This window comes from Lampris incognitus, chromosome 14, assembly GCF_029633865.1.
Source record: "Lampris incognitus isolate fLamInc1 chromosome 14, fLamInc1.hap2, whole genome shotgun sequence".
Classification (NCBI taxonomy): domain Eukaryota; kingdom Metazoa; phylum Chordata; class Actinopteri; order Lampriformes; family Lampridae; genus Lampris; species Lampris incognitus.
Window position 1 is genome coordinate 45029565 of NC_079224.1, and position 16651 is coordinate 45046215.

The 16651-nt window shown below is 50.3% G+C and overlaps 1 protein-coding gene across 1 annotated transcript; it reads left to right on the forward strand.

Annotated features, from left to right (window-relative positions):
* The first annotated feature begins 4362 nt into the window (after positions 1-4362).
* On the forward strand, positions 4363-7146 carry LOC130123567 (frizzled-8-like). The gene has a single exon (XM_056292778.1). The coding sequence runs from the start codon at positions 4692-4694 to the stop codon at positions 6426-6428; it is 1737 nt and encodes a 578-aa protein (XP_056148753.1). The 5' UTR covers positions 4363-4691; the 3' UTR covers positions 6429-7146.
* Positions 7147-16651: the final 9505 nt, after the last annotated feature.

The following is a 16651-nucleotide window of genomic DNA, read 5'->3' on the forward strand; positions in this document are numbered from 1 at the left end:
CAGTGTTGTAATCTGTCTTCAGCCATTTGACTCTTCCACTCCGACCCAACAACGTAAACTGAGACAGGAAGTAGCGTCAGCACAAAGAACACAGGCCTATGAAACCACAATATATCTCCTTTCTTACAGTATCACAATATATCACCTCTCTAACAGTATCATAGTATATCACCTCTCTAACAGTATCACAATGTATCACCTTTCTTACAGTATCACAATATATCACCTCTCTAACAGTATCACAATGTATCACCTTTCTTACAGTATCACAATATATCACCTTTCTAACAGTATCACAATGTATCACCTTTCTGACAGTATCACAATGTATCACCTTTCTAACAGTATCACAATGTATCACCTCTCTAACAGTATCACAATGTATCTCCTTTCTAACAGTATCACAATGTATCACCTTTATAACAGTATCACAATATATCACCTTTCTTACAGTATCACAATGTATCTCCTTTCTTACAGTATCACAATGTATCACCTTTATAACAGTATCACAATGTATCACCTTTCTTACAGTATCACAATGTATCACCTTTCTAACAGAATCACGCCGTCGTTCTTTTCAGCAAGTCCAATAACTTGGACAGTAGTCGTGACACGTGTCTCCAAGTCACGCCACGACCAGCGCTCGCTTTTTAGCGCACTGCCACCTTGCGGGGAGGAGGGAGCACTGCTTAGCGGAGGAGGAGGAGGAGGGGCAAAGCGAGTGTACTTTCTGTTCGCTTAGCTGCAGGCACCCGGACGGACTAGAGGGGACGCTGGAGAGCGACGAGAACCCGGAACTTAGTCCAACCTAAACCCCTATGTCCCCGGCTGAGGCTGGCGAATTTATGCCCCACGTGCCGCCCAGTGGCTGCTGGGATATCCCCAGCATCCCCGCGACTCCTAGTCAGATAAGCGGTGTGGATAATGGGTGGATGGATGGATGGATGGATGGATGGATGGGTGGATGGATGGACGTCGCCTGACGCGCTGTGAGAGGCTGTCAGAGCGGTCAGCTCCACCCACTCGGTAGAGTGTAGACACTAAAACAAGCCGCCATTTAACCCGGCGGTCATTTGTACTGACGATGAATAAACCTACAAATGAAACCCACACACACGCACACTCACGCACACACACACACACACACACCCTGCGTGTTGGCCGGCTTGTCGTGGCTCAGTGTGAGCTTGGCCAGGAGTGTGAGTGAGTTTAATGGGAGGCGTCCCGGAGCCAAAAGGAGGCCGTGTGAGGAAGCTGGCGGTACACGGTCACGTTTGTCAGACTCACCTCACCCCCCAGCAGGACACCAGCGCACAAACATGACTTCATCTGGAAGATACACAGCCCCTCTTCACACTGAGCTGCCCCCCCCACACACACACACAGAGAGGGCTCGCACACACACACACACACACACACACACTAGTCTCAGTGTGAAAGTGTCGTAGTCCGGGGTGATAGGGACTGAAACCAGTATCAGCAACTGTCTGGCTGAACACCTCCATATCTGATAAGGTGGTGGGTGGTGTTTAGTGGAGGGCTATCCCCACACAGCATCCAGATGTGGGCCACTTCAGGCAACGATGCAGCACTGATGGCCTTCTTCTGGCCCTGAGAAAATGGATGTGAGCCTGAAGTGGCCCACGTGTATGACAGCAAATATGGCCCAAACGTGCCAAATCACAGGTGGGCCTTTTTCGGCAAAGCTGCGGTGATCTGGGCAACATCTGGATGTGACCCTGAAGTGGCCCGTGTGGTAAATGGTGAATATGGCCCAAACATCACAAAACTAATTTGGGCCACCTTTGGCAAATATGTGGCACATGCGGCATTGCTATGGCTTGGTTCTGGCCCAGATCTGGCAAACAGGGGCAGACCCCCCCCCCAAGTGCCATCATTCCACACGGTATGTGGGCCGGATGAAGTGACGGGTGTGGGGCGGGTCCGGGCCACAGCGATGTTGCTATCTGGGATTAGTGTGGCAACACAGTGGCGCAGTGGTTAGCACGGTCACCTCACTGCAAGAAGGTCCTGGGTTCGAGCCCCGGGGTAGTCCAACCTTGGGGGTCGTCCCGGGTCGTCCTCTGTGTGGAGTTTGCATGTTCTCCCCGTGTCTGGGTGGGTTTCCTCCGGGGGCTCCGGTTTCCTCCCACAGTCCAAAGACACGTAGGTCAGGTGGATCAGCCGTACTACATTGTCCCTAGGTGTGTGTGTGTGTGTGTGTGTGTGTGTGTGTGTGTGTGTGTGTGTGTGTGTGTGTGTGTGTGTGTGTGTGTGTGTGTGTGTGTGTGTGTGTGTCTCGGCCCTGTGATGGCCTGGCGGCCTGTCCAGGGTGTCTCCCCGCCTGCCGCCCAATGACTGCTGGGATAGGCTCCAGCATCCCCGCGACCCTGAGACCAGGATAAGCACTTTGGATAATGGATGGATGGATGAATGGATGATGGATAATGGATGGATGATGGATGGATGGATGGATGGACTGACTATTGGTGCCTCCGTAAGATAATTACACAGCAGTAAATGATCATTAGTAATGTGGATATGATGACCAAGCAGGTAGAGACATCCATTGCTCATTTCACTAAAACAGTGGAATAAGATCAGAAGGCGGCCTCACTTTACCGTAACGCAGCCTGAAGACCGGGGAATGACAACATTTAAGTTACATCCCCATGTTACCACAACCACAACCCCACAACACACCTAGTCTCACATCACCATATCTACCTGTTGTATCAGAACCAGCTCCCAGTGTATTTCAGTATATAACCAGTATAGTTCCCAGCTGGTGAACGTGTCCACCTCCTCTGTGTCTGTATATTGATTAGCTCTATAGGATCGATACACAACCTGCAAATCACTCACAAACGCGCTGCGAGTTTATTTCATGTCAGATGTTTGAGTCAGTCTTAATCAAGGACATCAGGTGTCAAGGACATGGTGTGTTTAGAGACTGATGCTGACACCTTTTAACCAACAAGCAATACTCGTTTATTAATCCACACAAACGTGAATTCTCGATGCATGCTCAATAATCCAGGTAAGACAATCGAAGAGGGTTGAACCAGTTCGTCTGGATACAATGTTTATCGAGAGATACATTGTATCACTCATCAAAGGTCAGTTTGACGAGTGATGAAATGTATCTCTCGATAAACATTGGATACAATGTTTATCGAGAGATACATTTCATCACTCGTCAACATTGTATCCAGATACAACCGACAGATACATTTCATCGCTCGTCAACATTGTATCCAGATACAACCGACAGATACATTTCATCACTCGTCAACATTGTATCCAGATACAACCGACAGATACATCTCATCACTCGTCAACATTGTATCCAGATACAACCGACAGATACATCTCATCACTCGTCAACATTGTATCCAGATACAACCGACAGATACATTTCATCGCTCGTCAACATTGTATCCAGATACAACCGACAGATACATTTCATCACTCGTCAACATTGTATCCAGATACAACCGACAGATACATTTCAGCACTCGTCAACATTGTATCCAGATACAACCGACAGATACATTTCATCACTCGTCAACATTGTATCCAGATACAACCGACAGATACATTTCATCGCTCGTCAACATTGTATCCAGATACAACCGACAGATACATTTCATCACTCGTCAACATTGTATCCAGATACAACCGACAGATACATTTCATCACTCGTCAACATTGTATCCAGATACAACCGACAGATACATCTCATCACTCGTCAACATTGTATCCAGATACAACCGACAGATACATTTCATCACTCGTCAAAGGTCTCTTCAAGAGGTCACTTTGACGAGTGATGAAACGTATCCGTCGATAAACGTTGTATCCAGACGAACTGATTCAACCCTCTTCGATGCAAACGTGAAACTCAACGGCAGCTCAGCTCCGCCGATCTTTGACAGGCTGCGTTTGCACAAATCTGGGGAAATACGTTTCTGTTGACACTGTCTCACTGTCAACACGTGTCATGCAGATGGAAGTTGTGTTGTTGATTCCGTTGTGCAGTTCCCATCACATTTCCCAGCGAGTGAGGAGTTATTTAATAACAGTGAAGGGGGGAAGGTTGACGAGAACGTCCCTGATGGAAGACGTGTTCGCTATAATTGGGTGATGGGGGTTAATGATGGACTAAGTGGTTACAGTCTCCCCCCCCCCCCCCCGTTTAAACTAACACCTTCTCCCCGGTGCTCCGCCCCGGCGGGGGGAGGGGCTCCACACCGCCCTATAACAGCAGCGCCTCCGTCAGAGCCGGAGCATGCGGGAGGAGGTGCGCTGCGTCTCTCACACAAAGGAGGAGAAGGACACGGAGGCGAACGGCCGTCACTGCAAACCGAGATAACGACGGCGGCGCGTCGGGCGAAAATACAACATACACCCCCTTTTTTAAGTTGTCCCCCCCCTCTCTCCCCCTCTCTCCCGTTTTGGATATTTGACCATTTATTTCAAGCAGACAGCGGCAGACTAGACTACTCCCAGAGGAGCTCCTGTCTGCTCCTGTAAGGATGACTTCAGCAGCATCTCTGGATTAACCAGCCTGCAGCCTGCATCCTGCATCCTGCAGCCTGCAGCCTGCAGGCGGACTTCACCGGCGGAGGTTCGACGACGACCGGAGGGGGGGGGGAGACCAGCGTACGCAGGCAGGAGCGCCGACCATGGAGCGGACCTCTGCGGCGCGGCTGCGCCCCCTCCTAACCCTGCTGCTCCTGCACGGGTCCGGCTGCCTCGCCGCCAAAGAGCTGCAGTGCCAGGAGATCTCGGTGCCGCTGTGCAAAGGCATCGGCTACAACTACACCTACATGCCCAACCAGTTCAACCACGACACGCAGGACGAGGCCGGCCTGGAGGTGCACCAGTTCTGGCCGCTGGTGGAGATCAAGTGCTCCACGGACCTCCACTTCTTCCTCTGTAGCATGTACACTCCCATATGCCTGGAGGAGTACAAGAAGCCCCTGCCGCCCTGCAGGAGCGTGTGCGAGAGAGCCAAGGCGGGCTGCGCGCCCCTGATGAGGCAGTACGGCTTCCCCTGGCCGGACCGGATGCGGTGCGACCTCCTGCCGGAGCAGGGCAACCAGGACGTGCTGTGTATGGATTACAACCGGAGCGACGCCGCCACCACCGCCTCCCCGGTGGTGGCCAAGCCGACCAACCGGCCCTTAAAGCCGTACAGCCCGCGGAAGAAGAGCGGGTACGGCCGCGTCAACGCCGGGAAACACCAGCAGCCGGCGGCGGCGTCCTGCGAGCCGGGCTGCCAGTGCCGCGCGCCCATGGTGCCGCTGAGCCGGGACAGCCACCCGCTGTACAACCGGGTCCGGACGGGGCACATCCTGAACTGCGCCGTGCCGTGCCACAACCCCTTCTTCTCCCAGGAGGAGCGGACCTTCACCGCCTTCTGGATCGGCCTGTGGTCGGTGCTGTGCTTCGTCTCCACCTCCGCCACCGTGGCCACCTTCCTCATCGACATGGAGAGGTTCAAGTACCCGGAGCGGCCCATCATCTTCCTCTCCGCGTGCTACATGTTCGTGTCGGTGGGCTATATCGTGCGGCTGGTGGCCGGGCACGAGCAGGTGGCGTGCAACGTCGAGTACGGGTCGGAACACATCCACTACGAGACCACCGGCCCCGCGCTCTGCACCGTGGTCTTCCTGCTCATTTACTTCTTCGGCATGGCCAGCTCCATCTGGTGGGTCATCCTGTCCCTCACCTGGTTCCTGGCGGCGGGGATGAAGTGGGGCAACGAGGCCATCGCCAGCTACTCCCAGTACTTCCACCTGGCCGCCTGGCTGATCCCCAGCATGAAGTCCATCGCGGTTCTGGCTCTGAGTTCGGTGGACGGCGACCCGGTGGCCGGGATTTGCTACGTGGGGAACCAGAACCTGGACAACCTCCGCGGCTTCGTCCTGGCGCCGCTCGTCATCTACCTGTTCATCGGCACCATGTTCCTCCTGGCCGGCTTCGTGTCCCTGTTCCGGATCAGGAACGTCATCAAGCAAGGCGGCACCAAAACGGACAAACTGGAGCGGCTGATGATCCGCATCGGGGTCTTCACGGTCCTGTACACCGTGCCGGCCACCGTCATCGTGGCGTGTTACTTTTACGAGCAGCACCACCGGCAGACGTGGGAGATCACCCACAACTGCAGCTGTCTGCCGGACCAGGACCGACACAGACCGGTCTACGCGGTCTTCATGCTCAAGTACTTTATGTGTCTGCTGGTCGGCATCACGTCCGGCGTCTGGATCTGGTCCGGCAAGACTTTGGACTCCTGGAGGACTTTCTGCACGCGCTGCTGCTGGGGGAGCAAGACCTCCTCGGGCTCCATGTACAGTGACGTCAGCACCGGCCTCAGCTCCGTCTCCTGCCCCAAGCAGATGCCCCTGTCCCGGGTGTGAGCGGGCGGGACGGCCGCGCTGTGATTAACACGCTGATGGCTCGTGTTTAACTAGCGGCAGGACAATGTAGCTGCCAGGCAGAGTATTAATTAACCGGGCTTAATTACCCACATCTCCCTTCTTCTGCCCCCCCGTAGACCCCCAGCAGAGCTCAGCCTCAGCCCCCCCCCGTGTCCGCGGTAAAGAACGGTTCGGGTTTCAGACACACACACTTAGGATGATGATAATAACAACAACAACAACAATAATAATAATAATAAGACTGCTTCGTCTTTTTCACTTCTGCAAGTTGCATTTTGAATCGATGCCTTAAAGACTGTCTCATACGGGTCTCATTGTGTATTTATATAATTATTGGTGTACATAATTTGTATATTTGTACATGGGATTTTACGAGAATGTAAATATGTATAATTTCCACTTTGATAGAAGATCTTTATTTTGAGAATAAAACGACGTTTATTGAATTTTATCCGCGCGTCCCTGTTCCATTATCCACTGTTTGGTATGTGGTGGAGAGTCTATACGGTCATGCAGTAGAGTCCTGCAGTAGAGTCCTGCAGTAGAGACATGCAGTAGAGACATGCATGCAGTAGAGTCATGCAGTAGAGACATGCATGCAGTAGAGTCATGTAGTAGAGACATGCAGTAGATTCATGCAGTAGAGTCATGCAGTAGAGACATGCAGTAGAGTCATGCAGTAGAGTCATGCAGTAGAGTCATGCAGTAGAGACATGCAGTAGAGTCATGCAGTAGAGTCATGCATGCAGTAGAGTCCTGCAGTAGAGACATGCAGTAGAGTCATGCAGTAGAGCCATGCAGTAGAGACATGCATGCAGTAGAGTCATGCAGTAGAGACATGCATGCTGTAGAATCATGCAGTAGAGTCATGCAGTAGAGTCATGCAGTAGACTCATGCAGTAGAGTCCTGCATTAGAGACATGCAGTAGAGTCATGCAGTAGAGGTCGCGATGTTTTCCTCTTATTTGGGGGTATTTTCTGGATGGATGATAACGAATCAGTAAGCGGGCCTCCCCCCTGGCGACTCCCGGGAGGGATGGCGAGAGAGAGGGGAGTGTTCTGATGACGGCCGCTAGGTGTTTCTCTCGTGGGGAGCTGGAGGAGGGGCATTAATTAGCTGGAGCTGTTTCGGGGCGGGGGTCGCGTGCGGTAAACTGTTTACAGTCTGGCAGGTGTTTGACCCTCTCAGGAGGGAAGCCGCTCCATCCGCTGTGACGTCACAACGCGGATACATTGTGTCCTGCTGCGCACACGCGCCGCCGTGGGCTCCGGAGTCTCCTGTGTGACGTCAGAATGGAAGAAGACAGGTTTATTCAACTGTAACCCCCACGTGGCTGTTATTGTCTAGTTAATGGATAGAATAGAATAGAATAGAATAGAATAGAATAGAATAGAATAGAATAGAATAGAATATTAGTGTCCGAACAACATGTGTTTGGTCTCATCTCGGGCAAACACCAACAGTAAAGGGCAGTAAATATAATTAAAAATCTGATGAAGAAAACATCTGGCTAGTAAACAGCACCATCAAAAAAAAGTTTTTAAAAAAAAAAAGGAAACATTTATTTTTTAGTAACTTCTGGCCGATGACGTGTCACAACATCAAAGCAGATTTAGCGTCATACTGTTCATCAGTAATTAACACATCCTCGGTCCTGACGGACACGTCACAGCATGTGCAGGAAAGTTCCACATTTAGAGACGTTTTACTCAACCTATTATGCCGTGCATGACAAGAGCGGGTTGGTATAAACGGTACGACACCGCCACCTGGTGGTCACGTTACTCTACACGTAGGTTTACTTGGGTTGAAATTTCATGACAGTCAAGTTACGAGGCTGATACAAGCAAAAATATCCCAACTTGTTTTTTTTTTAATAAAATGTGCACATATTTAGGTAATACATCATTTTATTTATATTGTTATACAGTGGTGGTAAAAATAAATCAATAAATATCAGTCAGCTCATGCCAGGTTACCAGTGAAATGCCTGAATTAACGAGTCCAGAAAGCTAACTGCATCTGGAACAAAGGACTTTCTGAAGCGATTTTTGTTGTGTGGCTCTTGGCATCCTGCCTGATGTGTGTGTATGTGTGTGTGTGAGTGTGTGTGTGTGTGTGTGTGTGTGTGTGTGTGTGTGTGTGTGTGTGTGTGTGTGTGTGTGTGTGTGACTTCTGCTAATTCGTATAAATTCAATCTATGTATAATAAACTTGAATATAATTCAGTGTAATACCTTTGTATGATTTACTAGCATCTTTTGTTCACCTGCTACAAACTGGCTACAGCATATTAAGTCCCGCTTGGGACTTGGGATAATATGATTCTATTCTATTCTATTCTGTTCTATTCTGTTCTGTTCTATTCTATTCTGTTCTGTTCTATTCTATTCTGTTCTATTCTGTTCTGTTCCGTTCTGTTCTATTCTATTATATTCTATTCCATTCCGTTCTGTTCTATTCTATTCTGTTCTATTCTATTCTAAACAAACCATATCCTTGTAAGGGCAGGCGGTGACAGGCCATATTAACCCAATGCACTTTTAGCCCAATAAACAGACTTCACGTGTCGTGGGAGGAGACAGACGACTGTTTGTACAAGCCCACGCGGAACAGATTGCGCTGCCACAGATGATTGACAGGCCGCCGGCTGTTAGCCGGGTTAGCTTGTTCCGTCGGTGGTTCTCTGGTGCACTTAGGGGTCGGGGTCGGGGTTGCCTTGGTGGTGTTGCCACCGGCCTACAGCAAAATTCAACAGAGGAAATGAGTGGAGAGGTCACGCCTGATCCATTTCCCGCCAACATAAACAGGAAGTTGATTTGTCGGAACAGGAAAAGCTCATCACGCAGAGATCCTGACAGGCGCATGTACACACGCGGTTCGTCCCGGTGGCAAATCATTCATGAATGGCGTTTGTGTCTCACCAGCGCAGCGCCCGCTTGGGTGTAATCCCCACTCCAACCACAACGTGGGTTGCAATAGCAGTGTGGCGCTGTTCGTCCGGTGGCCACGGGACGGGCGAAGAGACGGGCAGATGGACAGACAGATGGATGGGCAGACAGACAGAGATTCCTCCCATTTTAGTATGATGACACAATTAGTGATTCATTTTGAAGGAATCACATGACAGGGGTCAGAGGTCAGAGGTGAGCAGAATTGTGTCGTTCTGCGTGGGCAGCAGTTATGTCGATAAGACTCGTCTTGTCTTTTCCTACCGAGGTGTTTTTCTGGACAAATGTTTTAGGAAGCGCTGTTAATAATAATAATAATAATAATAATAATAATAATAATGATGATTTACTGGTTGTGCTTTGCCTTGGCTCTTGTCCTCCAGGTGTCTCTGGCTGAAGTGATTAGTGCCGCCCTTCATTAAGGAATCGTTTGTCTCTATGCTATGGTCACTGTTCATGTAGTACTACATAACTAGGTTTCATTTTAATAATAATAATAATAATAATAATAATAATAATCACGGTCATCCATCCCTTTCTTCATACTGGACACACAGCTCCAGCTTGTCGTCTACAGTATTTAAAAGATGATTCTGTTTTTTGTTTTCCACTTAAAAACACGTGGTTTACATGATTGGGATAAATTGGACTTCAGTCGTCCCATAAGACACAGGTGGTGTAAAGTTGAGTCCAGCAGTGGTCCCGGGTCCGAAATCTCCAAAATGAAGCCGGTGAGTAACATGATGTTATAACTGATACGCACAGTGGGGAAAAAACAACAACAAAACAAGACTCAAGTTAAAAGAAAAGTAGAATTATTCTTTATTTAATTAAACCCGCCCAGTTTCTGACCTTTCCTCCAGACATGCCAGCCTACCAAGACCACTCTGGAGCAGATTCCTCTTTACTTCCTCCACTTCCGGACGTTTTCTCTTCAGGGCCTGTTGGTCTCGGCCAGGACCTCGTGGTGTTTGTTGGTTTCGGCTAGGTACTCGTGGTGTTTGTTGTTTTCAGCCAGGTCCTCGTGGTGTTTGTTGGTTTCAGCCGGGCCTCGTGGTGTTTGTTGGTTTCGGCTAGGTACTCGTGGTGTTTGTTGGTTTCAGCCAGGTCCTCGTGGTGTTTGTTGGTTTCAGCCGGGCCTCGTGGTGTTTGTTGGTTTCAGCCAGGTCCTCGTGGTGTTTGTTGGTTTCAGTCAGGTCCTCGTGGTGTTTGCTGGTTTCAGTCAGGTCCTCGTGGTGTTTGTTGGTTTCAGTCAGGTCCTCGTGGTGTTTGTTGGTTTCAGCCAGGTCCTCGTGGTGTTTGATGGTTTCAGTCAGGTCCTCGTGGTGTTTGTTGGTTTCAGCCAGGTCCTCGTGGTGTTTGTTGGTTTCAGCCAGGTCCTCGTGGTGTTTGTTGGTTTCAGTCAGGTCCTCGTGGTGTTTGCTGGTTTCAGTCAGGTCCTCGTGGTGTTTGTTGGTTTCAGTCAGGTCCTCGTGGTGTTTGTTGGTTTCAGCCAGGTCCTCGTGGTGTTTGATGGTTTCAGTCAGGTCCTCGTGGTGTTTGTTGGTTTCAGCCAGGTCCTCGTGGTGTTTGTTGGTTTCAGCCAGGTCCTCGTGGTGTTTGTTGGTTTCAGCCAGGTCCTCGTGGTGTTTGTTGGTTTCGGTCAGGTCCTCGTGGTGTTTGTTGGTTTCGGTCAGGTCCTCGTGGTGTTTGTTGGTTTCGGCCAGGTCCTCGTGGTGTTTGTTGGTTTCGGTCAGGTCCTCGTGGTGTTTGTTGGTTTCAGCCAGGTCCTCGTGGTGTTTGTTGAGCAGGTGTGCTGCGTTGTTTAAACACGTGTCGGTCGTTTCTTATGGAAGTGAGTCAGTGAAAACCGAGTGAACCAGGACAGGAAGTGGATCAGTGAAAACCGAGTGAACCACGACAGGAAGTGGGTCAGTGAAAACCGAGTGAACCAGGACAGGAAGGACAGAAGACGCGGTGTCTGACGTTGCTCCCAGTTTGCTAGAAAGTTCACTTTGTCCACTTTTCTACACTTTGTTTGAGTTTCTGAATTCTAACTTAAATTTATTCACTATAAAGCGCCCTCGAAAATTCCCACAATGCACCTGAACATGTAGTGTCCGACACATGTACACCAGTTTCTTTAAAAATACCACAATGCAATGCTTTACCTCGTATCTGTTCGGCTCGTGCTTCTTTTCCCCTCGTGATTGAGTCGCGTCCCAAATCTCAGTTTATTCTCTGCTGTGGAATAAACGTTGCACACTTCTTCTGCAGGAAACAGTGACTGACCGAACGGTTCCACACACAGGCAGTGGGAGAAGGTAACAGAACACCAGAAGAAGAAAGCCACTTTATTTGGGTCATTGTACAGTGAATGCGTTCCTGCATTTAACCCATCCTGTTGTATAGGAGCAGCTGCAGCGCCCGGAGACCAACGCCTGTTCTTCGTTCCATTGCCTTGCTCAGGGGCACAGGCAGGAGTATTAACCCTAACATGCACGTCTTTCTGATATAAATATGTCCAATATATGTCCAAAAGTAGGGTGGCGCAGTGCGGTCGCCTCACAGCAAGAAGGTCCTGGGTTCGAGTCCCGGGGTAGTTCAACCTTGGGGGTCGTCCCGGGTCGTCCTCTGTGTGGCGTTTGCATGTTCTCCCCGTGTCTGTACGGGTTTCCTCCCAAAGACATGTAGGTCAGGTGAATCGGCCATACTAAACTGTCCCTAGGTGTGAATGTGTGTGTGTGTGGTTTGGATAATGGATGGATGGTTGTGTAAGAGTATGTGGACCCCCCTTCTAGTGAGTGTGTTTGGCTAGTTCAGCCGCAGTCGTTGCTGGTCGATGCATAAAATCAAGTATCCAGCCATGCAGTCCCAGTAGACAGACACCGGCAGTAGAATGGGTCGTACAGCAGAGCTCAGTGACTTCCAACGTGGCTCTGTCATAGGATGCCACCTTTCCACGTCAGTTGCTCAAATTCCCGATCTGCCCTGGTGGAAACCTGTCGGAGCAACAACAGCTCAGCCATGAAGCGATAGGCCGCACAAGACCACAGGACTGTACTGCCAAATGCCGAAGCGTCACGGATAAAAATGGTCTGTCCTAAGTTGCAACCCTCACTACCGAGTTACAAACTGCCTCTGGAAGAAATCTCGGCACAAGAACTGTTAGGCAGCAGCTTCAGGAAATGGGTTTCCATGGCCGAGCGGCCACACAGTCTGAAATCACCGTGTGCAATGCCAAGCGTTGGCTGGAGTGGTGTAAAGCACACCGCTATGGGACTCTGGAAACACGTTCTCTGGGGCGATGAATCACGCTTCACCATCTGGCAGTCTGACGGACCAAGTCTGGGTTTGGAGGACGCCAGGAGAACGTTACCTGCCCGAATGCGTAGTGCCAAGTTGCTGTCCTGTTTCAGCACGACAGTGCCCACAAAGCAAGGTCCGTGTGATTTGCCCAGTTTGGGGTGGAAGAACTTGACTGGCCTGCACAAAGCCCGGACCTCAACCCCCATCCGACACCTTTGGGATGAACCGGACCTCCGACTATGAGCCAGGCCTTCTCCCCAACATCAGTACCTGACTTCACCAGTGCCCTTGCGGCTGAATGGGAGTGACTCTCTGCAGCCATGACCCAAAATCTAGTGGAAAGCCTTCCCAGAAGGGTGGAGGCTGTTAGAGCAAGAGAGGGGGATCGACTCCATATTGATACCCCTGGTTTTGGAATGAGATGATCAGCAAGCACATGTGGGTGTGGTGTTCGGGTGTCCACATACGTTTGGCCATGTTTTGTGTGTTCAACACAAACTGAATTGCTGTTAATCTACCCGCGACCCCTCCTTTCCTGGATGACCCGTTCGTCCATCAGTTTGCTCAGGAAATGCCTCACAGCAAAGACAAGAGTGGTAGGTCAGTCCGTCAGTGCGTCCTCCCGCACACAGAAAACCAAGGCTTCCAGGCTTCTGCTCTCTCTCCCACCACTTGCATCACAGAAAGCTAGAAGAGATTGTTGTTTTTTGAACCCAGAGTCACGGGGGACAGCAAACTCTCACTCCCTCTACTTGGCTCTCGGAGGTGAAAGAAAAGGATGCTGGGCAACGACTCATTTTTGATGCCTCTGACGTCTCCGCTGATGTGCCGAGTTTTCCGTCAAACTTCTCAATCTGCTCAACCCTGGATCAATAGGATCAATAGGGAGAGGCCCGCTCCTATTATCACAATTACCCATCAGAAAGGGAGAGGGGGGGGGGCGATGATGGGATAGACACCCTCTGGAACATACCACACCCCTTTTTAAATCTATTTTTCACATTTATTTCAAACTTTACAATAAAACACAAATTACACAAACGTGTACAGTGGCAGGTAACCCATTTCCTGTTGATCTGCCCTGTGTTTAATGTGCGTTTGACTTAAAGGTTCAATCCTCAGTCCAAATGGAAACCAAAGGGTCGCCCCGCTACCAAAACACAAACCAAAGGGCTGAGAGCTGCTGTCACTCCCAAATTGATTGATAGGTCTGTTAATGCAAGGGTAGTCCAGCCTTGGGGGTCGTCCCGGGTCGTCCTCTGTGTGGAGTTTGCATGTTCTCCCCGTGTCTGTGTGGGTTTCCTCCGGGGGCTCCGGTTTCCTCCCACAGTCCAAACACATGCAGGTCAGGTGAATCAGCTGTACTAGATTGTCCCTAGGTATGTGTGTGTGTGTGGGGGGGGGGCTGGACTGTGATGGTCTGGCGGCCTGTCCAGGGTGTCTCCCCGCCTGCAGCCCAGTGACTGCTGGGATAGGCTCCAGCATGCACACGCAAGACGCGAGAGCAATGGCGGCGGTAGGAACGGTGTGCAGCAGTCACGGGAGGGACGGCATTACCGATGGGGGCATTAACAAGTCCACCTCGCGCAGTTCCGTGGGTGCCCAAACCGACCGTCTGAGAGAGAAATCGCCTCAGGGGGAAACTGGTCCGGGGACATCGTGGAATTGCTGAAGGCACCTCTCCACCCCAGGCCAGGTGACATCGCGCAGCAGTTCGAGGAACAGGAACGAGGGCGAGTCATTTATGGATTACTATGCTGCTGTGTTGGCGCAAGGCTGCATCACGGGACGGGCTGACACGACCGCATCCGGCGCAGATCCGAGACTGGGCTTACCTCACCGAGGCTTGCTCGAGCCATCGAGACTGCGAAGAAGGGTGTACGGGGAGTGGCGTGGAAACTGTTCGGGCAGTGCTGACGGAAGTGGGAAGCAGGGGTCCGGTCAGGCAAATGTGCACAAATCCAACATGCGTCATTCCAGGGGGGGACAAGGACGGATGTGCTACGGTTGTGCGCACAACACCCACGTAACCCGGTACTTCCGTCGTGGGGTCATCAGAAGCAGAGGGTTTTCTCCCCCTGTACAACAACAACCCGGTGGTGGTGGTGGTGGGGGGGATTCAGGCTCTGGGTCAGAAACTCAGGTCAGTGCCCAGAGGCAGCCAGCGGATACTGCGCAAGTGCAGGGGGACAGTAAGGCCACTCCAAGCGTCCCACGTACTGCAGGACTCACAAAGCCGCCAAGCCACCTGCAAGACTGCAATGCAGGACGTGCATTATAGGGCACGTGAGCAAAGAAGAAACCGGAAGGGGGAGTTGAAGCTGATGACGAGGTTATGGCGTTAAGATGCATACCTAAACGTTGTGTCGGGATGCTGTTGAATCCAAGGTGGAGATACAATGTATCTGTTTCTTATCATTGTCTATTATGTATCATTGTTTATTGGCTCTCTTTCAGCCTTCGGATCCCAAATGTCAAAACGCACCTTTTCAAACCGGCATATTCAGTCGGATCCACGCTGCGCTGAGTTTTGTGCAGATGATGATTTTATGCTTATCTGTTGTGTTAACTTTTTATTGTCTACCTGCCGTGTTTATGCTGTCTGACACGGTGCTGCTTGTGTTTTACTGTGTTCTGTAAGGTGTCCTTGAGCGCTCTGAAAGGCGATTATTATTATTATTATTATTATTGTTGTTGTTATTTCTTTCGTGTTTCCTGTTTTACATCCTGTAGAGCCGGGTCCATATGGACCTGAGGCACTGTAGGGCAGATGTCACTTGATTGACAGTACTCGTCGTAATATGTGGGCTGTTCCGAGGAGGGCGGTCTTCTGGGCAGCATGGATGTTGGTGTTGCCTGGGATACGGTTGGTGAACTTTTCCGTCCCCTTCTCCGTGAGTCCTAGAGCTCCAGTGACCACTGGTGCTGTTCCGGTCTTCGTGCCCCCACATCCTGCTGATTCCAGTCTCCGGGTCTTTGTACTTGCTCAGCTTCTCTGTGACTTTCACTGAGGTGTGTTTCCCGGATGGTGTTGCCATGTCGATGAGGACGCACCTCTTTTGCCTCCTGTCCTTGATAACGATGTGGGGCTTGTTGGCCTTTATCTCTCTGCCAGCGTGGATGGGCGTGTCCCAGAGGATGGTGACGTCATTGTTCTCGGTGACCGTTTTTGGCTGATGTGCGTACCACTTCTCGGTCGTCTTGATCTTGTAGTATTATTATTTATATTATTATTATTATTATTATTATTTGGTTAAAGTACAACCTGAAGGACATAGGGACCGTATGCTTAAAAGTAAGTAAGGGACGTTTTGTTTACAAATCTCATTTTAAGAGGGGGAGCGGGTGTTTTATATTCAGGTTGTCCACTGGGGGGAGCTCCAGGCTTCATCTACCGTATTGCAGTCTACCAGTGTAGAGCGGCAAAGAAGTAGATTTGATAGGCACGTACCAGTATCAGACCAGATCAGATGAACGTCAGAGCGTCTTCATCAGCTCAGAGAGACCGTTCCAACGTGTGCTGCGTGTTAGTTTGTGTAGGCCAACCTGTAAAATGGCGGACATCCTCTTCGGGATGAAGGTCTTCACAATAAATGCTGGTCAGATGAATGCATGAGTATGGGAACATGAAAGTGATCTGAACTAGCGGTTGAGGTTGGTTGGGTTTTCAATCGTTCCCGAATATTTATTGTGCCTCATCTGCTGCAGTAATTACTTCTCGCCACTAGAGGTCAGCAGAATGTTATATACGATAAAACCTGGGAGTAATGTAACTAGAAAAGACAGACGCAGACGTTTCCTGTACTAGCAGGAAGTATTTAAAACGTGTGTGTGTGTGTGTGTGTGTGTATGTGTGTGTGTGTGTGTGTGTGTGTATGTGTGTGTGTGTGTGCGTGTGTGTGTGTGTGTGTGTGTGTGTGTGTGTGTGTGAATTATCGTGTTTGCTATGCCACAGGCCGGCAG